The following is a 27,762-nucleotide window of genomic DNA, read 5'->3' on the forward strand; positions in this document are numbered from 1 at the left end:
CCATAATAAATAGTTTTTGATGGTTTTTTTTTTTTTTTTTTTTTTTTTTTTTTTTTTGTTGCTGCTTGAGCTCAAATTTCTTATGTCTTGTAGCAGATGTCTCCATCTGAGGTTCAATTTCATCTACCATCAAGCAACACTCATGAGTTATCAATAGAAACTAGATATTTTTTTCACAAAGCAGCTTTCATATTTTAAATTGTTAAAGGTCAAATCCGACCGCAGGCACTAAAAAAACTACAAGCTTATTACTTTTTCCACAAATTAAAATCTGGAATATCCTGAAGTATAATCAGTAAGAGAAAAATAGAGAATGGAACCAAAGAATTTATAAAGCAGTTTAATTATTACTTACCGGAATAAAAATGAACTTGTGAGCCACTACTTCGGTTTTTACCTAAAATGAACAACCAATAATGTCAAGTGTCGAAGGATAGAAAGCTAGATTACTGAATCAATTCTAACACAAAATATACATCTTAAGTACAGACTCATACCCAATGCCAAAATCAATCAAAAACTTTGTACATAAATTGCAATACTGTATATGAAATACACACGAGAAAGACAAACAACTGTCTTGAATGAATGTACAACTGCATTTTCAATAGTTTCACCATACAGAACATCAGACATTAGTGTTCAAAAAATAAATTTGTTAAAATATTTCTAAATAATCATCACAATTTACAAACTATTTATTTTGGAATAATAATACAAACTCCATTCCTTCTCCTCATATCTGAGATGCTACTGACCATAAATAAGTAAATAAATTGTAAGATTTTTTTTTAGCATAGCTATTTTATAGTTTATTTACCAACTTTTTTGAGAAGTACTAAAATATTTATAATTTTTTATATTATAAATTATATGTTATAATATATATATTTATATATATATATATATAGTATCTGTAAATAAATTTGCTCAAGAAAAGGTAAAACTGAGTAAGACAACCTTTAATTGCTATTTTCAATTAGGAAACAGCAGATCACTTTCGAAATCACACATTTTTAAGACTTGCATGCTTAAAAGATGAAAATAAATCAAATTTGACTTTTTTTCTTCTCAAAAAGAAAATCAGACAACAGATGATGGATAAAGGAAGAATGATTTTGGAAAAGCTTAGATACTAAACAGGCAACTCAGATTAAAATGTATTTTATGTATCACATAAAAATTACATCCAGTTATATAAATGTCTGATGTGTATAAATAAAACAAGTTTTAAATACTAAGATTGACACTTTATTTCTGTTTCTGATGAATTGTTACAAACTACTGATGTTGTTCCTGATTCTAAAATAGTAGAATCGGCACATATATTTACACTTTTTACATCAGTATTAGAAGAATTGACTTTTGGGATATCAGTCTTCTCAGATTCGTTAGATATTTCTGAAATTTCCTTTTTGTCCCCCAGAGCTTCTTTTGATGGTAGCATGGTAGGAGGTCCTGCATCTCTAACATCATAGCTGTGATGAGGCAATGTTTCCAGCCATTGCAACATGCTATTAAATTTATTAAGAAATAACAGCAATAAAAAAATCTGTAAACATGAGGGAGAAGAAAGCGGACTGCAAGATGGAAAAGGAAAGAACGAAAATGCAAGTAATTCATTAAATTCAAGAATATAAAATTAATAATAACATTTTTTCTTATCTATTTCTTTGACAAGTTCTTTCTTTTTTTTAACAACAACAACAATATAACAATTCTGCACAATACAAATGAATTAAAAAAATAAAAAAACCTAAATGCTTTTCTAAACTATGTTATTTTAGACTTTTTTCCCCCTAAATATCAGCTTTACCTCAGATCAAGATTAAAAAAATGAAAATGTTTGTTTCATAAAAGCATGATTACTAATACTTAATTTTTTAAAAATATTTTTAATATATCAAGAAATAATAAATTTTAAATATTGTTACTTATTTATAATACCACTTCCCTGGCATATTAGCATTATGGTTCAAAATAGGGATTTACAAAGCTTCTTAGTTGAAATATGACATCTGGCTTGATAATGAAAATTAATGTTCTGAAAATGCAAGAATAATGGTCCCATCTCTGTTGAAACAGAGATCTGCAGAGTAATTTCATGTGACATCATGCTCTATATATCTATAAATATTGGAGATTCTTGAGTGGGCTAATCAAGGCTCTGGAATTAAATAGTGCTATCAATCATGCTACTGTATTATTTATTATTTTGCTGCCTGCTTTTATTTTTAGCTTTTATAAGTGTTGATCTTAATATGCAATTTGATTATATATCTGTGATGTAGACTTGATACTTGTTGGAATATTTGTGGGATAAAGCAGCATTGATCAACAAATCAGATTGTACCCAACAGAAAATTTTCACAACAATATAAAAGATTGCAAATTTATAATGAGTATGTTGTAAATAACACAGTATTAATTTTATTTATGGTTTATAGATTATTACAGCTATATGAAAAATTTTTCAACTTTAAACAATTAAACAAGGATTAAAATAATTAAATTTACAGCTTTCATGTAAAAAAACTGTAAATGGATCACTAAACATAACATTATTTTTAAACTCCATTTTCATCTTAACCTACTCTATCTGATATATTAAGTTACACTAGCTGCAAGATCATTATTGCTAACTATTGGTTACTGTATTTTAGAAATAAATGGGGGAAAATAATATTGGTTGAAGAAAGGGTTTGACATTCCATAATACACTATTTCTAAAAACTCTGGAAATATTAAAAACTAATAAAAAAAGCATATATGAGGGGGAAAAATATTAATGAGAGTAACTTTTTATTGCTAAACAAAAGGATGATAGAATCTCAAACTAATATCTATAATAAAAACACAAATTTATTTACTTTTATAAATCAATTTTACAAAACTGAAATCTGCAATTTAGTTAAAAGGCTATAGTAACAAGGACTTCTTTATCAAACGTAAGATAGGTTTGGAACAAAAACAACTGAACTTCATAAAATAATCATGCCAAGCAACTTAAAACATAAAACACCAAATAGTAAAATAAGCATAATTAACTGAACAATGAAATAAATAAATTTATGCAAAAAGTAATTGAAATAATAAAAAAAATATTGTAACATTATTACATGACAGAAAATTGATTTCAAGAAGGATAAAATTCAATTAAAAAATGTAGCTAATTGCCTTAGCTATTATTCATTCATAGCTAATATTCACATGCATTCATTATTAATATGGCAAGCCTAAAGACAAATTAATAGTTTCTTAAGTATAACAAATTTTGTAATTATTTTTTTTTAAGTGCTAAGTTGGCTTATTACTGTCAGAGTAATTTTTGATAATTTGATAATTTCAATTTTTTTTGTATATATATATAAAAAGAATATAATCCAAATATATATAAATGGAAAATCATTTAATTTAAGACTTTATATAGATGATCACCATTTTCTCGCGGTGCCTAATCTACTTTTCATAACACAGGATCCCAAAATGGAGTTGAATGAAAATTTGATTTCCAAGGAAGAGGAAAATGAATCAGGATACATAAGAAAAAGGAGATTATTTACTGTAAGTATAATTTCATAGATACATGCAGTTATCATGAAATCTCAAAGTATATTATCTGAGACTAAATATGATGATGAAATTTCAAAAACATCAGATAATATTCCAAACTGAACTAAACAATTAGAAACCAAAGATGGTCAGATTCCATTTAATACTTTATAGTTTCAGAAAGGGATGAAATGTCATAGTTTGAGATAATTTATGCATGATTCAAAACTTGAGGATTTTTATGCATTGTTTGTACTGGATAATCTTTTTGAAAGTATTACTTTTCTTTCAAACAAATTTATAGGCTAAACAACTTCTTGAAGTTAACACATTTAGAAAGAAGGGGGGGGGGGTATTTAGGTTCAGTAAAGTTATCTAAAGTGAAAGATTACTGACCAAAACACACAATGCTTGGTCAAAAATTCTCTGTAAATAAAATGTGTAGGAATAGATTTAAAGTTTTATTATGTATGCTATGAATAATCATACCACTGAAACCAATAGTCTGAATAAGATAAGAGTGTTAATAAATACTCCAAAATCAATTTTGAAAAATATTGCATTTTTTATTGTATTGATGACAATATGATACCCTTTTGAAGAATAATAATATTCAGACAATTTAATAAATGGAAAACATAAATATAGGATCAAAACTTTTAAAATATGCTCTATTTCTGGTTAAACTTGAAAGCTGGTCATATATGCCAGTAAACATTTTGACATAAATATAACACCAATAAATATTATGAAATTATGTTAAGCTTTGTCTTACAAAACACCCAAGTTATTCATAGACAGCTGGTACATCACTGTGAATTTGGCTGAAAAGTTATGGTTGGAAAAATTACAAGAAATAGGAAGAATATCCAAAAGGAGAGGTAGCAAAATTACAAATGGAGTGTTCAGAGTTCATTATATATCACCAATGAGAAACACTATAAGTTAGTATAAGAAGCTAGCAGTTGAACCACATTGCATTTGAAAATCAGATGATATTCCACAATACAATAACTACTAACAAAATGTCAGTTGTGCAGTTCAGAAAAGCATTTATTAAGCACCTATGTAATGAAAATTGTTATTTCATTTATACTTGTTGAAACAAATGAAATAAAAACTTTTTCTGTTTCACAGCTGAGAAGCTTGAAAGAAAAAATGCATGAAAGGAGTTGGCATGATTAGAAGAAAGTGATGCCATTGACCAATTAGCAACTCTGGAAATAATTTTCTCTGCACATACAGACCAAGAAAAAGCTGAATTATTTGCAGACAACTGTGAAACACAATTTCAAACCAATAATTTTGGAATCATCAGTTCTTAGAAATCAATCAAAATATGTATTGAAAATTCTTATTAAATCCCTTATCCAAACAATACAAGAAAAGTAAAACTTTCTGAAATGGATGATTTTATCAAAAACACTAAAATTAAGAAAGCCCCTGGATTTGATATTATTTTTAATAGAATGCTCAAGAATCTACCTCTGAAAACCCTATTTAAACTTGCCAACATAATTAATTTTAAATTCAAATATTTTCCCTAAAGAGCTGGAAAGCAATAATAATTTTGGCAATTCTCAGACCTGACAAGGACTTTACTCACGACACAATTCACTTTTACAAACTCTTAGTAAATTTGGAGAAAAATTAATACTCTCTAAATACTTAAAACAGAATTAAAATCCTAATCCCTAACAATTCGATTTCATACAGCAAATTTTTACTTCTCATCAACTTCTCTGGTTCACTGAATAAATTATTGAAATGAAAACCTCCAATTTAATAGCAATATTTCTTGACATTGCCAGAGTTTTTGAAAAGGTATGGACAAAATGATTCATTCATAATTACAATTTCCCAATTTACATAATTTAAATGATTTATTATTGTCTCCAAGACCAACAAATTTTCAAATTCAGATTCCTCTTCAAGAAGAATCAAAATTGGCATTCCTCAGAGCAAAGTTTTAGTCCTCTAAATTTTTTTACTTTTTACGAATATTTCCAAATAATGTTGCATCATTTTTAACCTGATAATGACAAAACCATTCACAGTCAAGGCAGTATCCCTGAACAAATATTTTCCAAACTTTTAACATATATTTCCAACTTTAAAACCTGGCTCACAAGATGAAAAATCCAAATAAACCTGGGCTAATTAAATCTTCTTTTGGTTCACGATATTTCCATTAGTTATTTCAACTTATAATCATTAGCCAGAAAATCAACATGAGATGCAGCTCAAGGCCAATGAATTGCAATGAACTTGTCTCTCTATATATGGAAGTATGCCAAAGAAAACAAAAAAGTGGCAACATATACAGTTGGCAAAATGTTTATTTGTACACTTCAATTTTGGAATATTATAGCAAAATAAAATAAGGTAACTAAGTTAAAATTGCAGAAATATATTCTAGTGAGGTAAAATAATAATAAAATATCAACAAAAAAAAAAAAAAAAAAAAAAAAAAACAATCACAAAAACTTTAGTTGATTAATGAATAAGACTTTATAAAAACTATACAAAAAGAGTATTTGTACACTTACTTAGTGACAAATTTTAAGCATAATTATAATTATTTTATAGAAATTTAATACTTTGTATGCATTTCATTGGCTTTTACAATTGCTTCAAGACGTCTTGGCATTGATTCTATTAACTTTTTGGTGGTTTCTTGATCTATTTCTTCCAAAGCTTCCATGAGTGCTTCTTTCAAACTATTTTTACTTGTAATATTTTTTTTTTCGGACATGAGCATCCAATAGCATCCACAAATTTTCAATTGGATTTATATCCGGGGATTGTGGTGGAGTTTCAAGGCGTCTTGGCGCATTATAAAGCAACCATGTTTTAGTAACTATCACAGTGTGTTTTGGATCGTCATCTTGTTGGAATAAGAAAGTGTCACCGATACCCAATTTTCTAGCACTGTCTAATAAGTTATGCCGCAACACATCAATGTAACCTAAAGCTGTCATTTTTGTGTCAATAAATTGTAATTTTCCAACACCGTCATGAGTTACACAGCCGCAAACCATCACATTTCCACCACCATGTTTCAGAGTCTGAAGTACATTTTTACTATCAAGGGCTGTTTTATTTTTTCGCCAGATTTTTCGAATACTAGGGGGTGAAAAAATTTCAAACTTACTCTCATCTGAAAAAATAACCTTTTTCCAGAAGTCCATCGGTTTGTCTTTGTATTTCATAGCAAATTCTAGACGCTTCTTCTTATTTACTTCAGAGATCATTGTTTTTTTTTTCGGAGTTCTGCCTTTTAAACCAGCACTATGTAACACATTTCTTATTGTTTGAGAGGTCACTCTAATGTTAGAAGATGCGAGAAGGTCATCTGCAATTTTCTGAGCAGAAATTTGTGATTTTCTAATAGCTGCTTTAACAATACTTCGTTTATTTCTTGAAGTTAATTTACTCGGGCCGTCTGGCCTGCGTTCATTTTCAACGCGTCCAGTATTTTTATATTTTCTTACGATGTAACCAATAGTTGTAAAGGGTAACTTAACCATCTTTTGAATTTCGGGATAAGATTTTCCACTTTTATTAAGGTTAACAATATGAGTTCTCGTGTCTAAAGAGACTTCTTTTGATTTTGTGACCATTTCTCAACTTTTCTCTGCGAGTGACTTTCACTGTTAAAAAAGATAACCTTCAATGTTTAAAAAATACAAACTATCCAAAAAATTAACTACAATGTGAAAAATTACATGAAATGATAGTAATACTTACCGGAGATATAGGTGTACAAATATACTTTTTGCAAGAAATTTCCCCAGTTTGTAAGATTTAGATTTTATTTTCAATTATTTCAAAATATTTTTTTTCGTTTACTTAGAAATAAACAACAAACTCATGCTCACACGTCACAATGAATAAAATAGCTGCTTATATGTTTCTAAAACTTTAAAAAAAAGTGGTGTACAAATAATCATTTTGCCTACTGTAGTACTCACTGTTCTTCCTAGAGAAACATTATTATTTTGTGTTTTAATAAAACACAACATTGATTTATTATCGGATTAACGTTTTTATATTTTTGTTCTATACTTATGTTTGTTATGCTGCAATCATGAAAGTTTTTATTTTCTTATCAGTAAAATCACATTTTTTCCTAATAAATTCATTTTTACACTCTTCTACTAAAAATGAAAATATATAATATTTCTTTTGTATAACTTCCTTAGGCTAAAATGCAGCAATATGTGATGGGCCATTCATTCAATGAAATATATAGGGAATGTGAATAATAGTTCAAAGATCAGTTTTCTTAGCGATTTATTAATGACCATCATGGCATTACTGAAATAATCAAATATTGGTCAACAGTGACCTCTAATGATAATTGATCTGTTAAAAGAAGGGAGAAAAACAATAAAAATATACTTTTAATATGTGAAGCAATTAAGCTCTAATTTTGCATAGACAGTTAATAATATTATAATCAAATTAAACATGTTTTTGACAGAAAAAAAGTTAATTTTGAATCAAATATTCACAAGTGATGATTATTTTAGAATAGACAAAAAGGATACGATTTTTCTTCTCTTTCAGTTTTAGCTATGTTTGCACAAATTTTTTCCATTTTGAAATTTTCAACCACCTCCTTAGAAATAAAAGTGCATGTTATAGAGGAAAATAAAAAATAAAAAGTGATTTGCAAAAAAAATTAACAAGTGCATTATTTTCTAACAAATCTGATTAATTATTATTAAATAACTTTACAATATTACCAAAGCATGATTTAGTTTATTGAATCTTTAACAAATGATAAATACTATGAAATTACAGTTTAAATATTTGCCAGTTTTTCAAAGCTTAATAAACCATACATAAAAAGTAAAAAAATTGAGAAAAAATAAAAACATTTCTCAAAAATCGGTTAAAGCAAAATATTCTAAATAGCTATGATATTGTCTGATTGCAAAGAAACATTTTTTTAGGCAAAAACTTGGAATAATGAAAATTTTATATTTATATAGTTAAGTATATTAATAAATATTGCCAAGAACTGATATCTTGTAAAATGTTTAAATCCTGTTTTTAAAAAGAAATTCTTCTTTTAAAAATTAGTTGAAAGCTATATTTTATTTACTTCTTCAAAATAAACCTATTTTTAAAAACTAAATTCTTAAAATAAAAACGTGTGCAGTTACATGATATGAATGCTTGTAACATTAAATCAAAACTACCATAACTTACCATAACTACCATAAACTACTAGACCATAAAATAAAGCAGATTATTTCATTCTAAGAAATTATCAGAGATTTTTAAACAGAGTTAATTTATTATTTCTTTCAAAATTAATCCAACCAATGTGAAACAAAGGGCATTACTTACAAATTTATCTATGAATTTTGTAATTTTGATAGAGGTGAAACTAATAAGAATTGAAAGTAAAAATGTAAAAATAAAGTAAACAGGTAAATTTATCTTTATGTTAAATCAGTAAAGACAACATACGCAAAAATTTCTTACAATACATTGCTATTAATAATGAAGATGAATATGTGTGTATATGCTGATGCACCAAAGGAACCAGAACCATTTGACATAGAGCAAACTTAATATTATATATTATATATATATATATATATATATATATATATATATATATCCTTTAAAAAATGGGACTTCAGAGTATTTTTTAATAAATTAAAAATTAAGCTAGATTTTGGGGTTGTCCATGATAATTTCTAAAAAATATTATTGCATGAAAATAATTCATTTACAGTTTCAAAGCTTAATTTTTTTCTTGCTTTAATGATACAAATTTAGAAACTGGACAAATTTTCTATGAATTTTGGTAAATTTTCAAAATATATATTTTTTGCCTAATTTTCAACAGCAAGTGAGATTCAAACTTTCAAACTTGTTTTATCAAATATCTGATTAAATTAATTATTTTCAATTGTTGAAAGCTAATTAAATATTCTGTTTGATATTTGTAGTTTGCAAGATCAATAAAAAAGTGAAATTTACAGTAATGTGAAAGTTAAAAGACTATTTGCCCAGGATAATTACATTTTTAACAAGATAATGATATCATGATTTTAATTAGGGAAGGTTCATGTACACAATGAGCAAAACATATATAAGATTATTAAAATAATATGACTTTAAAGCCTAGCATTTTGATGCTTATAGGTAGAATCATGCGCATGAAGTTATGTTTAAGAGATTTGATTTGTAGGGATATAGGATGTGCTAGGATAGAACCTGGGTCCTTGTGGTTAGCAGTCCAGTAACATAACCAGGATACAAAAGCGTACGCTCTTGTAGCGTAGTTGTTAACTGGATTATATGCTATTCACCACAGATTCAAACAGAATATTCCTAATGAAACAGTTGATCAACACTGGTAATTAGATTATAATAATCCAATGTTCAACTGATGGCATAATATTTTTTTGTAAAAAATATTTCCTTGTTAAAAAAAATCAGCAAAATTGAATTAAAAATGCAATTAAGATATTAGAATACATTAATCAGAGTTTAAAGATATGGGTACATGATAATTAAATACTTGGAAGGTCTAAAATATTGCATTCAATATTTTGCAGCATTAATATTTATGGCAATGTAAAATTGATGAAACAATAAATTATATAAAAATATACTAAATAAAATAGAACATAAAAAAAGGGATTTACATTGTATTCATCCCATGTGAGAGGTTCATGCATACCATCAGAACCATATTTCTTATTATACCAATCATAATGCAGTTCTTCCAACATTAGGCCAAGTCCAGGAGCTTTTGGAATATCAATCTAGAAAAATATCAACTATTATTATTAAAAAAAAAAACTGCATCAATTAAATATAAAAGTTTACAATTAGTCAAAAAATATTTGACATTTAAAATTCTAAAAAAAAAAAAAAAACAAAAAAAAAACAAAAACAAAAAAAAAAACCATATATGTGAAATAAAAAAAAAGGGTATTTAGATTCTTCATAAAGAAGCAGTAACAAGACTGAATAAAAGGAAATGTAGGGTGGAAATTAAATTTAAAATTTCATTATTGTCTGTCTTATTTGTCTTAGTTTTTAAAAACCAGAGATTGAAATTAAAAAAAAAAAATGCAATGGATTTTTAAAAATCTTGACAAGATAATAACAGAGACCATCATTAATATAGTAGAAAATATAGAAGCACCATCAGAAAATATTATACAATACATACTTTTTCTCAAAAGCAATAAACAATCACAAAATTTAAATATAAATTAAGGTTTTCTACCACAGATCTATAAAAATAAAAATATTTGATTTTTTTTAAATGTTCTTAAAATTACAGAGATCAAGTGACAGATATTTTTTAACTGATTAAAAAGAAATTATGAATCCCATATCTGATAAAGTCACTGCTTCATTAACATGCGAGTTATCTTGTTGCTCAATTAAAATCAAGCATTGACAATAATCATTCATATGGATTAGTAAACCACACAAACACATACTAGTAAAAATGTAATCATTTAAAAAATTTTCTTATAACAAATATAATATTTTTACAATAATAATAAAAGAATTATACCCATTACATATTTTTACAATTTTAAAATTGAGTTTTGTTATTCTTTTTTTTAGTGGACTATTGTCAGTATTAAATTGAGCATTTTTATTAATCAATCAATTCAAAGACATTTATTTTGAAATTTCTGATGTTCTAGAGACTAGTCATCGCATACTCATAAACTTTTGCAGACAATGCTTTTAAATACTGCAGAATAGCAATGGAGTTTCTTTAGGGCTTTAAAACAAGGTTTTAAGCAAGAGCAGGCTTTAAAGCAAAAATCAATATCAGTAATTCTCAAACTATACATTAACTTGTTTTGGATACTAAAATATAATCAAATGATTTTTGCAACAATCTTTATTGAAAATACAAGTCTGTGCTGAAGAGAGTGGCCTATTAGACCTAGAATCACTGAATTTGGCTTGAATATACTACAAAAAGTGGAAATGTGCACATAGTATTAATTTTTTTAAAAAAATTACTACATTAAATAGCAAGAGTTTTTTTTTTTTTTTTGCAATACTTTCTAAAATTATTACTGCACAAGCTTTTTTATAATACTTTAAAATTTAAAAGATTATGTTTTATTAATTTAAATTTCATTTATGAACAACTTATCCACTAATTTTAATAAATTTTTAAAAATATTTTTATACAAAATTGTAACAATGAAACACGAATTTTTTGTTTTATCGAATATTTAATTAGACAATTTTCTTCCATTATTATATTATTATAACATATGTTATATTGCTAAAGTCATATTATATTATATAAGTATTATGTTATAAGTTATACTTGCATATTATTTGATAAAGATAATATTTTATTTTCTTATTTTATATTATTCAATTTTTTTGCAATCTCTAAAAATCATACCAAGTATAGCAGAAAAAACAAACAGCTATGTTGAATGATTATGCCTGCTATTTTTTTCCATGAGCCTTCTTCAATTCAGTTAACAGGTTCTTAGGTATGCTCATAATACACTATAGTAATGTTAGAATCCATCAATTTAACATTGTGCCAATTTAATGCCAGATTTAACAGCAGGCAAGGATTTAAGAAAAGTTTTAATACCACAATATACAAACTAAATGTTAGATAATATGGATAGTTACAATTTTCATACGTAACTTGACTCCATTCTAATTTAAACCAAAAATACAGAAAATTCCAGCAGATCTGGTATAATGTTATTAAAATAATGCTACTTAATATTGTTTTTTTTAATCTCAATTTGAGTCTAAAAGCACTTTGTAAAGGAAACTATGAACACCAAGTTATGAATTAAGATATTTAACTGAAACCCATGTAAATTAATTGGTTACTGATGACAGAAGTGAATTTATAAAGAAGTCAAATATTGGTATTAAATTACGTTTAATTGTTACAATAGTTTTAAGTACACAAATTAAAATGAACGTAAGCTAAAGATGAGAAGTCGAACTTACCCTTTCAGTATCCCACACTTTATCCAAAATACTAAGATCAGTCAAATTTCGTTTAATAGCAATTGCTAACCCAATCATTTTTCTTATCTGATGGAGCATGAAACTTTGTCCTTTAATTTTAATGACCGAAAATTCCACACCACAAGACATGAAAGGAGGACCACACTGAAAATAAGATAAAAGCAAATGTAATCAATACCATCTGTTAATGAATTGAAAGTATCACTCTAAGCTTACTTTACAAATAAGAAAATGCTTATTCTCAGCAGAAAAAAAAAAAAAAAAAAAAAAAAGAATTTGTATTTAAATATTTTTTAACTGAAATTTTAAACGTTGTTTACTTTGAATCAATAACTTTAATTACATATGAAATATTATCATCTTATATATAATTTTTTTTCTTTGCTTAATTTTTTTAATTTGTTGTTATATATTACAAAAAAAACCATTATTATATATTATTAAAAGGCCAAAACTTAACATTTAAGTATATATACATATGATAGGCAAACTGAAACTCTTTAATCAACCTTTTCACAAAAGAAATGGTTTTTATACACTGCAAACTATTCTGAATTTTAGGGGTTTTAATGAAGATGTCTGCCATACTGAAATTCAAAAATCCAAGACAGAGAAAATCTTTATTAAATAATTAAGGTTCATTCAAAGTGAATGAGTCTATTTAATGAAGATTTATTTCTAGATATCAACATTTGTTGTTATTTTAATCGTCTTTATATCATGTTTTGTTTCAAATTATATATATATTTTTTTCTTTGTCTTAATTCTATATTAGTAGCTTGTTCATTCACAGTAACTTCCCTACAAATCACCAGCTATGAAATATCTCAATTCATACCATGAAATATATCGCCAGATAAGTATATTAGGTAATTAAAAAAATAAATTGCATCAATAGGAAAAAAATTCTCAAATACGTGAAATATAAGAAAGATATCCAAACCATATATATGAAAACTTGCATTGCCTCTTTTCAAATTTTGGCAAGTGAACACATTCTCTTTAATAATTAAAACTATTTTTAGTTCAAATGCAAAGCATGTAATAAAATTAACAATGCTTCCGTTTGTTAAAAAAAAAAAAAAATGATACACAGATGCACAAGGGCAATTTTTTTTCACATGTCTTATGCACCAAGCTGATGATAGGTTATCATCAGATGGCAAAAACATTTATGAAATGAGCAAATGAGGCTGAAGTTGCTGCATAAATAATAACTAATTGCAAACTCAAAAATAAATGCAAGATACATAGCAATTGTTTCAATATAAAAAGAATAATGTGAATAAAACAAATAACAAATCATATGCAATATACATTTCTCATGTGATTTTTTTAAAAGATACATTTTATTTTCTAAATGTTTATTCTATAATAACTGATCAACAAAAGTGCCAATAAATAACACATCAATAGGGCTGACAATAAAATGAAAATATAGCTTTATAGCCTTCAAAAGTTGTAAAATATTGCTAATCAAGATATCTATATTACAAAAGAGAGAGAGAGGAGCAGGTTCATTTTCTATTATTACTATAAAATTTTATAAGCCATTTTTCAATTTTAACATTTTTTAATACATATATTTATAACTTACTTCACATGATATCATATAACGGTTACAACTGGGATCACCGGGTAATCTATACAAGAAAGAAATGAAACAGTTTTGATAATAAATATTAATATAATCAAAATAAAATTCTACTATGAATTACAAATCTAAAGTTTAATGCGAGTTTTGATACTTGTAATATAATAAACATTTACTAAAAGACGTACCAAAAATAATATCAAAAGAGAATAGAAATAGTTTCAAAATAGGAATAGAAAAATGATTCAATAATTCATATAATTATACAGACATACAATCGCACCTCCTAAGCAATTAATGTATAAAATTGTTACACATTTTTAAAATAGCGTGGAGAAAAAAAAATCAAGAGAAATGCAAATACCAGTAGCTGTAATAATTATAAAATTAAAATATATATATATATTTATTTTTGAAAAAATTCCAAAAAGAGGGAATTTTTTTTTCTAAATATTAAATTTCTCATTAACTTTATGAAAATAGTATTTTTTCAAAATAACTGATAGCTTAGTAATATCAAATAATTGAATTTTGATATATTTTTAATGGAATGAATACATTTCTTTCTTTCTGTTTCTTACAAAGTTAAGCAAAACATTAGCACAACTATTTAAATATTATTCACTCTTCAATCATAAATACATTTTTAGAAGACTTTATATTTTAAATTCATTACAGTTCAAATAAAAAGAGCAAAATACCTCAAAAAAGTATGAATTTGATGAAATTAAAAATATTCACTAATATTATTATTATATAGTGTCTTTAAATATCAGTTTTAAAAAAATGTGAAAAATATTTAAATAAAAATCCTTCAATATATATTATTTATTCAGAAATGCTGTAGATTAAAAATTTCAAGAAATCCTATGAAAAAATGCAACACTTAAGATCAATAATTTTCAAAATCCTGTATACATCTATCAGAGTAAGGTCCCATTTAAAATTATATATAGAGAGAACAGCTGCATTTTAATTAGAAAACAAAGAAGGACCATTGCTCTAAGATAATCCATGCAGAAAAGTTCAGATGAGAAGTTTGAAAGAAAAGTAATTGTCATTGGTCAAATGCTTTAATATCCCCACAACAAATGAAAATATAATACTGTACAGAAATGAATTATATAGTCATATGAAACAAAGTTAGTAATATTGAAAGTAAGTGGACATTTTGAAGAAAATGCAGTTATAGAAAAAAATACCAAACTTCATTTACTTGTAGACCAGATTTCTCACTTAAAATGAAGAAAGATTTTCTTCTTTTAAGATGGTAAATTGAATTATCAAATACATGACTAATTTTAACAAAATACAGCACACATGCCAATGTTAAATGTTTAAAACAGAAAGAGACAGTTTGTAAGATGCTCCAAACACTTTAAAACTAAATAAGAGTACTCCATAGTTGAAAAATGGAACTAGAGAAAATTGCTGATTCTGTAGTTCAGTAGAGACCTGTGATGATGATGATTTACAGATCGATTTCCGATTGTTACAAGTTATTGTAATTATATTTTAAAAGTCATGGAGCAAATCAAAAGCTTGCATGATTATAAAATAGAAAAAGTACTCTGAAATAAAAAATGACAAGAAAAGGGCCAATTTTGAAAGTGCAAATAAATTGAATTCATCAATATACATGCAATTAATTCATAATATACATAATACATTTACAACTTCTTGCTAAAAAAGCAACAAGTATGGCATTCTTTAAATAAAGGCATTTTATCCATTCATGGTTTTTATGGAAGGAGTTCTTTTTTTACATATCATTAAGATTGTTTGAATCATGACAAAGTACTGGTATAGTCTAAAAAGAAAAACAGAAAACTGGGGGGGGGGACATGAGAACAGTTTGAATATAAGGAATTTTCAAAGGGAATTTCGTTGAAGCAGTATTTCGGGTTTGGAATAGATCAAATTCAGTATGGGAAAATAAAAGCCTGTGAAATTCAGAAGTAAAACTGAAGCCAAAGTTTAAGTGATTAGAAAATAATGACTTTTAGAATATAGATAATTTAGATTTATTATATATATATATATATATATTATATATAGTGAGAAATTATACAATTATTTATTTTATTAGGGGTTTCAAAAATAAGATAATCTAATTTTAACAGAATCAATGGCAAATTGATAAATTACAAATACCATCTTATTAAGATCCTCTTATTAAGCAAATAACCAATAAAATACATAAAATTAGTATTGAAATATAAGAGAATACACAAATACATGAATAGGTTTGTTAGTTTAGAGAATACTGAGATTTTTCTTAACATTGAAAATGTTTACTTACAGCAACATACATAAAGAATAATCAAGCTTATTAAAAGCATGAGAAGGTTTTGCATATTTCTCACTGTTTCAGCAGCAGTAAAAGAAATTAATGCCAGAAATAAAAAAAAAATGGCTGTAATTGTTTTATATTAATTAGATACATGCATAGTAACAGTTTGCAGAGAAGGAATGAATTGCTTTAGGAGTCAGGAAAGGAAATAAATACCGAATTCCAATGAAATAGTCTAATGTTAACCATGCAAATATAAACTGATTACTTATTAATATTACCTTCCAGAAGTAAAATTGTAGAAATTGTGAGTTCCTATATAATTTTGTAAAAATTCATTTACTTCTTTAATCCTCTCCTCTGAAAACAAAAATCATTATAAACATTAAATTAAAAAAAAAAAAAAACAGCAATTTATCAAATGAATTTATTATTTTTCAAGCTATGTTTATTTAGAAATGTACAAAGCTGTGAATTCAGGTAATTAAAAATCATATCAAGAACAATGAGTTACTATACTAGATTTTAATTAAACTAGTTAAGTGAAAAAAAAAAAAAAAAAGGAATATCACCAAAACATAGCAAAATAATAATTTAACTTAAACAAAGAAGATTTTGATTTAATCTATATGCTAGCAATATTTATATCCTGATATCCAGCAATTTCCTGTTCACTAATAATAATTACAAACATTTTTGAAGAAATTTAAATACGGTTAATCAAATCAAACATCAGAAGATTTAAATAAAACCTTTTTCATGAGAGTCCTATTTAAAATTACACAAACAAAAATTTGATATTTAATAAAACCATCAAAATTACCTGTAATTCTGTAATTTTCAGAAGTTTCTTCATCTTTAGAAGCAAAAGCAAATGTAGGTGTCATATACGAATATGTTCTAGCGTCACAGGCAATTTTTGCATCGAAAGACTGAGTAACTCGTTTCACAGCTTTAAAGATGAAATATATACATACATATTACAATTACTTTTGAACAATCTAATACAAGAGAGGGAAAATGCTGAACTTTTTCAGTTTCATTAAGGATAAACATAAAAATCATTGCAAGTTATGATAAATTATATTTTGAGAAGGCAAGCAATAATTTGATAATTGAATAAATGTAGCAATTTTTCAGATAAACAGTCATTTAAAAAAAATAACTATACTCATGTTACAATTCATATATGTGCAGCAAAAGCATAACTTTCTAATCCTTCTCTAAACTGAGTTTCAAATTAAGTGTTGAGATCATTACTTATACTAAAGACAATTAAAAAATCAATATTCAATCTAAGAAATTTTAAAATAGAAACATTTTACGGTAAAATTTTATTCATTTATCAAGTCCTACTTGGTAAAAAATGCTTACCAATAACAAGGAAACTTTGTTGAAAGAAGAAATTTTGGACTAACTTGATGAGATTTAATCAAAATTCAATAGTAAAAACTTCCAGAAATATTATTTAGCACAAGAAAGTTAAAATCTAAACAACTTTTTAAATTTTTTGCAATTTTTCTACGGAGTTGTTAAATTAAGAAAATTACTCTGCAGCCACAACATTTCATTTCATAACCTAATAAAATTTTTCCAAGGAAAGCAAAATTTTTTGTAATTCCAAACAATTATTTGTAATTACAAAAGAAAAAAAAAAAGAATTAATTTACCTCATCCATTTTTACACATAAGAATTTTGAAAATGATCAGTCATACTTAATTTATCAACAAGAAAATAATACAAAAAATATTTCTAAAACATTAAGAATAATCCCCCCCCCTACAGATGTGCAGACACAATATTGTGTAGCATTCTCAATTTAATTTGTCTAGCATACTAATATTATTAAAAACTATATATTTGTCAAGCAACTGTTACTATGAAAGAATCTGTAAATTATTCACAGATCAAAATTCTAAGCCATATTATAATGAAAACCAGAAACATGGAAAAACAACAATTCCATAACAAGGAATGCAAAATAAATTTTTTTTTAAAAAAAAGGGGATTTTTAGAGTCTATGCAAAAAACTATATTTAACAACAAAAATGCGATAAATTTACAGGAATGCATTTAATTATAACATTTTACAAATTATAACTAAATGATAATTATATTTATTTTCATTGACATTGTTGATGATATAGATATTAATCCAACAACAAAACAAACAAAATATTATAGAATATCAATTCAACAGCACATCATACTATAGACTTTATAAGCTTGTAAGTGATTTATTAAAATAAAAACAGTACATTCCATATATATATATATAGAGAGAGAGAGAGGGAGAGAGAGAAAATTTCTGTAAAGTACCACAAAAAATCCTATTAAAATAGATATAGTTAAAATAAAAACATACTTAATAGTAGTCGTAAAAGCATTCAATAATAAGATATAACAAAGTCATGATTTACCAAGGATAATTCAGAAATAGAACAATTGGAGGGAGGAAAGATGTCCATAATACAATTTGAATTATGTATACTTTATAGTACTTATTTTGCATCGATATATCACACACACACACACACACACACACACACACACACACACACACACACACACACACACACACACACACACACACACACACACACACACACATCAATATAGTACTTATTAGCAAATTCAAATGTAATAGTTTGCAACAAATAAATTGGTGTTTCACAGTGCACTGATTTAAATAAGATAAGAAATGAAAATTTAGAGTTTCAGATAATTAACAAAACAACTTAAAAGCATTCTTAAGTATTAGATTTTTGTATTATACTTTTTCATCGGTTTTTTTAATAACTTAGATGTCTAATTAATATATTACAGAAAGTTTGTTGTTGAAAAATGTATTAAAAAAAAACCAATTTAAAATATCATACATGTGCTATGTTGTAAACACCACAGTGCTAAGTAGCTTGTTGAAAGAATACATGAAAATGCATGAGAAGGCATAATCCAAAAAGATTTAATACATTTACTTGGAAAATTTTAAACATAATTAAAAATCTGAAATCTATCAATGAGTTGAAATGAATACAATTAAAAAAAATTCAATATATAAATATGATACACAGGCATTCAACAGTTATATTCTCAAATAATTTCATTCAAAAAAAAAATGCAGCTTATGAAAAAAAAAAAAATTATATAATACCATTTCAAAGAATTGCTCAAATTTTCTAGTTTTTGATACATGTTAAAATCATTTAATAAGATTAACTTTCATTTGTGGAGATTAATTACACATATAATCAGATATTTGAAATGAGCATATGCTAGCAGGAAGAGAATGAGTCCTACAATTTCAAGAGTTTAAACACACTGCCCAGAAATTTGAAAAATTACATCCTGAATCATTAAAATCGAGTCTTTAGATGTACTTTCTAATTCAAAAACTTGCATATGCATTTTTTTGTTTAATGATAAAAAATATTTAACAATATGCACAGCATCAAAGTTGCAAATGATCTAAAAGAAATCATACTAATATATTTAAATTCTGAATGATAAATCAAAATTTGAAATCAATAAGCCAACATTTTACAGATCTGTTAATTCCCAAAAAAAAAAAAAAAAAAAAAACTGAACTGTGACCATTTTTATTAACTTAAAATACATATCAATTTTAAGAATAAAAAGAATACAATGGCTTGTAATATATTTGTATGACAATTATTTGTGTGCCAATAAGTCTGAAGTCTTAAGAGAGTCTTAATAAGAGCTATTTGTATGTAAAGCAGGAATAATTTTTAAGGCAAGGAATAAAAATACAAATCAAATGCCACATTAATACTACATATAATAATAATTACTATTATTATCATGGCATAATAATGGCAATAATAATAATAATTATATTATTGCACAAGTAAAAAAAATCCATTATTAACACTAATTAAATATTAAACACTAGATTTAAATTAAGTTCAAAGAACAGAAATTTAAAACATACCAACAAGTCTAATTTCTGGTGGGAGATGTTTGTTAACCTTTTCTGGTAATTCACTTGTTATTTCTTTAATAGGGAGTCTCAGAGAAACAATCTGTCTTACTGCAGATACTCCTTTGTCTGTTCTTGCAGCTCGCTGAAATTTCATTGTTTTTGGAAAATCAAATTCAGATTGGAGAATTATATTGGATTCTAACAATGCTTTGAAGAGCTCTTCTTCAACAGTTGATACATTTGAATTCCTAAAAATAAGGGAAAAAAACCCATCAATTGTAAAATTAAGCTAATTTAATTGAAAATTTTAGAAACATTAAAATTTCAAGGAAACAAATACTAATTTAAAGTCATTAATAAATCTTCTGCTAAATTTGTGATAATAAATACCAAAATATTTTAGTTTATAACATAAGATATAAGGAAAAAAAAATGATCCAAAGAAACAACATTAACACTATACTATACAGTGACACCATTTTATCAAGCAAATGCCGATGACACAATATTAGTTTACAAATACAATTTATTTACTTTACAAATTAATTTTAATTATTTTTTTATTTATCATTATTTATATTATGAAAATTATGATTAATTTAAATAATTAATTATTTTATGAAAATGAAAATAATAAAAAGACCTTAAGACAGCCAACAGCAGAAGTCCCACGGTGCCAAACAAAAGAATTTTTTTTAGGTGCGCGGATGTCATAGTGTTAATTCACTTTACTGATAAAAAAATATAAAAAAAATCTATTATGGCTGCTTCTTTAATTTCCAAAAAATTTTCCATACTAACTCATTTAACATTTAATTTCAATTTTTTTTTTTTTTTTTGCAAAAATATAATTTTGTTAAAAACAATTTAAAACTTATTCAGAATCATTATTTAAAACAGCAAACCAGAAACCCATTTAGCATTGATAGAAAGTATTCAATATTTATTAAAAAACAACAATCATAAATATCTGTCACCTCTGCATTCCATAAAATTCTTTTCCTAAGTAACACAACAACAGAGCAACTTTTTTTGGCTTTCGCACTCGATTTGTAGCTGCTGCAGCTTTGCTTATTATATCGCCAACTGATTCCTGAATGGGAAAAAAAAATTGGAAATATCAACAAAAATTATACACAAACATATCAAAAGTTATAATGCACACCTTAAAGATTCTCATAAAAACTTTCCTACAAAAAAGATTGTTTATTTGTATATTTTTCTGATACACATGTCACATGTTTGTATTTAAAAACATATTCTTTAATAATGTCTACAGTCTGTAATACAAACACATAAAAAAAATATGAATATAAAAATGAATTTAAAAGAAACAAAGAAAATTTTTTATCCATACACACTGCCAAAGGTTGTGGTTTGATTAACCTTTTCACAACAAAAATAAGCCAGAAACATAAAAAAAGGTTATTTTGATAGGATGAGAATAGACAAGCAATTGTAAAGTACTGAAAGCCACACATTACTATAAATCTCCGAGTTAAGTATACATAAATTAAATTTTATCAAAGCAATAAAAATGTATTTTAATCAAAAATTTTAATAAATCTAATTAATATCTGATTCAAAACTTCAAAAGAAAAAGGCATATTTTTCTTCATTAAATTTGAGTTATAAAAAAAAGTAACTTCAGCATGTATTTGAAGAATGTAAATTTAGAAGAAAAAAATTATAAAAAGATAGTATAATTATTGTACAGTTTATGTTTAATGAAACAGGACATACAGTATGTAATTTCATTGTCAAAATCAGAAAATCTTATATTAAGACAATTTAGAGAGTACCTTCAAAATGATTCAATAATACATCTTAATTCTATGAAATACAAGTAATTTAACCCTTTTACTGTTCTTGGTACTAACAAAAACATTCATACAAATACTTTAAAGGAATATACCAATTACTACATCTCAAAAAACAAAAACATTTTTGATCAAAAAGTTAGGTTTAGTGAATTTATCATAATTAAAATTGTCTTTCAAATGAATAACTTTTTCTTCACTTCCTTTTCGACTAAGAGAGAAAAATTCAAATTTATTCAGATCAAACATATCTTGGAGAAAAAAATTTTAATAAAAATTTGTGATTTTTCACTCATTTTAACTTTTTCCTTATTTCATTTTATGACAACACACATGCATTGTTTCAATGTTCACACATGAATAGCTGAATTCTGAATGGGCTATGCATAAATGTTAGCACAACCACCACCATTTTTGAAGTCGACAGCCATCATTATTTTTAGTTGATTATACAGCAAGATTCAAGACTCAATCTAGAGAGTATGCATCAAATCTTTGCAAGGAAGCAAGATGTATCTAAACTGAAAACATTATTACAATTGCAACTGTACATTCCTTGAATTACTGGTGAGTTTTATGAAGTTTATAGAGTGATAAAAATTGCACGACTTTGCCAGTGTTGATATGTGCATGGAACATTTAGAATGGTTAAAAATTATAAATATACTACAATAGTTCAGAGCAGGCTTCAAAGCCTCATGATTTTTAAGATTTGCATATCACGTGCTCTCTCTCTCTCTCTCATATACACACACACACACACATACATACATACAAAAAAAAACTTGAAAAATTAATTTGAATAGCAGAATTCAGCTGCACTAATATCATTAGGACCAACTATCACTGCAACCTGATATACCATATTGTATCAAAAAAGTATTCATTAGAGGTTAGTTCTACTTTGTAATATATATTCACTTATTATAATTTAAAAGACTGTAATGTGAAATGCATAATTAGCTATCTGGAAACAAGCAAACCAGCAATATCTGTTCGTAAAATTTTTAAATTACAAAGTGTACAAATAATACATGTTATCAAAATTTAATTCTAAGATTTATAATTTGAATCAGATTCTATTTCTGTGATTTGTTTGAATGTATTCAACCAGAAAAATATGTCACATAGTAATTTTTATATCTTTTTCCCACTATATAAAGGTTAAGTTGTTCAATTAGAAAATAAATAAAGATTTGGCAAATAATTTGAGAAGATCATCATTAAAACCCTTACTTGTATTAGAAACAGCATGACTTCCAATAGGGCAGATTCTAAAGCCACTCATAATAACAGTCTGTTAAAGATTAAACCTATACTTGTTAAGCATAATTAATTCAATTCTTCAGAACACAAAAATTAAAGAAGTTCAGACACTTTTTAAATTGCAACAAGTTTAGCAGTATGTGTTTTGAATGCTTTAGTAAAAATTATTTCAATATATATTGGAATTCCTTATTCCATTGTAGATGAATAAGGAAACAGAAAAATGTTATTAAGTACTATCTGAACACTATGAGTTTAACTTTCTGGATTAATCTCATCCCAGATTCCCAAACCAAATACTCTTTTTCTATTAGTTTTCTTCCTAACATATTCTGTAAATAAAACTTTGACCCTGTATTCAATTTATTGTATTAAATGTTTGGGGAAACAAACAAACGTTTCCTTTGTACTTCTAAAGGAAATTAACTAATTTTTAATGACCTTTTTTTTTTAAAAAAATTAAGCAGTTTTCATAATGCCACACATATAATTATATTAATGAATGCATTATATCTAATGGTAAGTGTATTACTGCTCTAACATATGATGACTTTTTCTGTTTTTCATGTTCAGCTGAAACAAACTGTTCATATTAATAGGTATATTTTCTTAAAATTCAATAGATTGTATATTCTTGACCATCCCAAGCTTTGTTTATAAGAAGAGCACGATTTAAAAAAAATATTGATTTCTAAAAGTTTCTCAACTAAAATACTTGGACTTTTTGAAAGTTAATGAGTTCCAAACTTCATTCTATGTATCAAATAGTTTATTTAATAGTTACTCAAATGTTTATTCATTATCTTTCTCACATAAAATAAAAAGATTCAATTTCATTTGGCTCATTTGAGAATAAGCAAAAATTTCAAAAGTATAAAAATTATGGTTGAAAAATTCCAGTAAACAAAAATATTTTGCATTAAAAATCTTTCAAATACGACATCACAACTTCAGAATATCATTAACAAAATTTCCTGATTCTTAGTAATTCTTCTTTTATTAATGCAATCTTCTATGCCACTTGCATACTGATAACATGTAAATAAACAATTAAAAATAATAAAATGATCAAAATGAAATACAAATACATTTAAAAGTTCAGTTTTAATAATTTTCAGTAGATGGAACAAAAGATAAAGCAGTAAATAGAGTAATAATGTAAGGAAAAATTTTACCAATAAGTTTTGCAGAATAAAATTGCTGCAGGTTTATTCTCAGCAATGGGATTCCTAAATACTTTTATGTATACATCAAGGGCTGTTTATTTCACCAAAATATGAAAGAGAAGAAAGATAGAGGCGATGTTCGCATTTTATTTAGCAATATAGAAAACCTTTTTTATTAGTGGACTTAGGTGGCAAACTTACTCTAGATAATTGCAAAACTGAAGTAGCTATTCAAATTTCAAATTAAAATAAAATTATGCATTTCAAAAGTGGTAAAAAGAAAAGAAAGAAAGCATCTTACAAGAATAAAAATCAAGAACTAAAGAAGAACTCCGGGAAAGCAGTAATCTTATTCATAGCATATCACTTACCTTCAGATAAAAGAGTAAAAAAAAAGAAAAAAAGAGCAATTTAGGATCTTGAAGTGAAATATATTTATTCACGTTTGATGACAACAATTCTCACAAAAATACATTTCAAGAAAACATACAAATTAGGTAACAACTATAGTTATGCCAATAGAAAAAAAAAAAAAAAAAAAAAAAAGATAACATCCTTAAATTAATTTTCTGTTTACTACATTACTCATAAACTTCTGAGAAGTTCTTTGTTCATCCAAAACTTTATATATATATATATATGTGTGTGTGTGTGTTTGTGTAATGATATTTTAAACTCTTAATTTAATCCAAATTAATTTCCAAAACTTTATCTTAATTTAGCCCATAATAAAATATTCTCTTATTTCTTGATCTCATTCCACGTATGAAGCTGTGTAAAAATTACTGCGCAATCAATCTACGTATCAAATAAAAGTGATTCCCTTCGGTGCCCTTTCCAAGGTGTCAAAGGTCAACTAGTGATAATTTGTTTTGCCCTGTCTTGCTTTCTGCTTTTGTGCCGCACTGCACCTTCTTGTAAATAATCATGCTTGCCTCCCGAGAGAGAATAAAACAAAATTAAAAATACAAAATCTCTTCACTGCTTATCAAACCTGCATTCTGCTTCAACCAAAAATATGTTATATATAAGATAGGAATAATGGGTGTTCCTTGACAATTTGTAGAAAATTTTATGTATTGCAATTTAATGTGGATAGAAATTTGACAAAAAAGTTACAGTTCAATATGAAAAAATTTTAAATATCTTTAAAATATGTGTACCATAAATTACCTCATTTTCTGATTTAAGCTTCTTAGCTTCTGATTCATCACAATTAGCTTCATCTGGACTCCTTTTAGATAGATTAAAACTTTCAGAACTCATTCTCAGGGTTTTTACTGTATTTTTAGTCAAAGGAGAAGCATTTAAGACTGAAAGAGTAAAACAAGAATTTGAATTAGCATAAAAATCACATCAATATATAAAAATGGCTCTCATATAAATTTTGATTATAAAGCAAGAAAAGCACAAAAGAAATTTTTTATATTATCATTTTTTTTTCTGTTAATTTAAATATCTAAAGAAAACTACCAACTGTTTTATATCTGCTATTATATATATCTATAATTATCTTAAAATTAATCATTTGTCAATAACCAATTGAATTCTCAATTATTGAAAAGCTTTGAATAACAATCTTGCAAATTCAATTAAAATTGATGCATGAATTTCAAAATTAATAATAAAATAAATAAACACAAACCATTACGAGATTAACAGTTTGAAAAATCTTTGGAAATGAGAAATATAAACTATTCAATATATTCCCAGTAAAAAAAAAAAAAAAAAAAAAAAAAAGAAGAGGAATCCTTGATTAAAGAATACAGTGTTTCATATTGTCAGCTAAAATGTGTTTTAATATGGATAGCTATATGAAATAATTTCTGAAATTTTGAACATATAACTTCTAGAAATAAAAATATATGACAATAATACAAGTAATAATATTTAGCAAGTGAAACAGGATTTTTTTTTTTTAATTTTTGATATGCTCTTCAAAATTTAAGTCTTTATATGTTAAGTATCATATCAAGTTATTAAGAATTTATAATATTGACTATTTTTAGTTATAACTTCATTATTGTTATAAAAATGTTTGTAAATATTGGGCAGATTGATTATTTCCTGCAAATATTAATGTTTATTGATAGCTTCTATCAAATTAATGAGACGTATATAGTGGCTCCCAAAACTGAAATTTATCTCATAACACAAAGAACATTACAAATTGATTTTTTAATAGAACATTTATTTGAATTGGTATATATTTAGGTATTGGTTAAGTATTGATTTACATTTAGGGATAAAATAGATAATATGAATGTTGAAAAAGGATTATTCATCATTAAAATAATAAGAACATATTAGACTGCATACTAAAATAAATGAAATAAAAATGTCTGGATCCCTAAAAGATTTCAAGGGATTTTTCATTACTTGATTTTTTTTTTTTTTTAAGTAACCAATTCCTCAATGAAACAGGAAGCAAAGAGTTGAGCCAAAAAAATTATACAAAATCATACATACAAAACTTTTTTTTTATTTTATCAAAGGGCGCAGGAGGAAGTAAGAATTTCAAATTACTGTAAATGAAAGCATTCAAAACACTATTAATAAAAAAAAAAAAAAAAATTGTAAATATAAATTAAACACTTGAAAACAATATTTTAGCAATACAAATTTAAAAAATTAAAACTGCTCATAACAGTAAAAGAAGACAGTCACGTATTAAATGCGTGCCATTGACAAAAACAATCAAGTTTTAGAAACCAAAGAATCTATATACATGGAATCTTTGTCGATTAATTGCTGTTATATGGTTAGTATATAAGTACCTATATATATAATATGCAATTAAAAAGACTAATAAGAAAAAAAATATGAACATTTTTCTAATACTTAAACGAAATTAAATTAAGTATATTAGAATTCAATTTAAAGAGACTCCTATAAGAATAAAACTTTAAATATAACAAGAAAGTTACCAATAAGGAACCTTCGTAGCATACCGGCTTAAATCAATAAATAATATGTGATCAAATCACGGTTGAACGTTGAAATATTGTATTATTTTAATTAAACGAACAAACATACACTCACATTGTTGATGAAATTTTGTTTATGTCGGTGGTCGTGCTTGCGTTTCCGCAGTTACAGTCAATTTTAT

The 27,762-nt window shown here is 25.6% G+C and overlaps 1 protein-coding gene across 3 annotated transcripts; it reads right to left on the minus strand.

The window, feature by feature from the left end:
- Window positions 1–1,228: 1,228 nt before the first annotated feature.
- LOC129981132 (pseudouridylate synthase 1 homolog) lies at window positions 1,229–27,762 on the minus strand. 3 transcript variants are annotated; one of them, XM_056091828.1, is made up of 11 exons: window positions 27,696–27,762; window positions 25,827–25,966; window positions 21,379–21,494; window positions 20,411–20,649; window positions 17,281–17,409; window positions 16,739–16,817; window positions 14,168–14,213; window positions 12,550–12,714; window positions 10,227–10,346; window positions 8,106–8,176; window positions 1,229–1,514 (listed from the first exon to the last, which is right to left on the minus strand). In XM_056091828.1, exons 2-11 carry the CDS (start codon window positions 25,917–25,919, stop codon window positions 1,238–1,240), a joined length of 1,335 nt encoding a protein of 444 aa, XP_055947803.1. In that variant the 5' UTR covers window positions 25,920–25,966; window positions 27,696–27,762; the 3' UTR covers window positions 1,229–1,237. The 3 variants fall into 3 exon arrangements, with proteins under 3 accessions (XP_055947803.1, XP_055947804.1, XP_055947802.1); XM_056091829.1 differs by having other exon boundaries at window positions 27,605–27,725; XM_056091827.1 differs by having other exon boundaries at window positions 27,581–27,723.

This window comes from Argiope bruennichi, chromosome 8, assembly GCF_947563725.1.
Source record: "Argiope bruennichi chromosome 8, qqArgBrue1.1, whole genome shotgun sequence".
Taxonomy (NCBI): Eukaryota; Metazoa; Arthropoda; class Arachnida; order Araneae; family Araneidae; genus Argiope; species Argiope bruennichi.

Excerpts from the sequence above, each read along its gene's own strand:
- LOC129981132 (XM_056091827.1), bottom strand. The coding sequence starts at position 27,602 with ATGCTACGAAGGTTCCTTATTG. Across the intron at positions 20,650-21,378 it reads GAATTTTATGGAATGCAGAG|GAATTCAAATGTATCAACTG; the intron begins GTGACAGATATT and ends CCTTATTTTTAG. Across the intron at positions 8,177-10,226 it reads TCACATGGGATGAATACAAT|GAGGTGGTTGAAAATTTCAA; the intron begins GTAAATCCCTTT and ends TTTATTTCTAAG.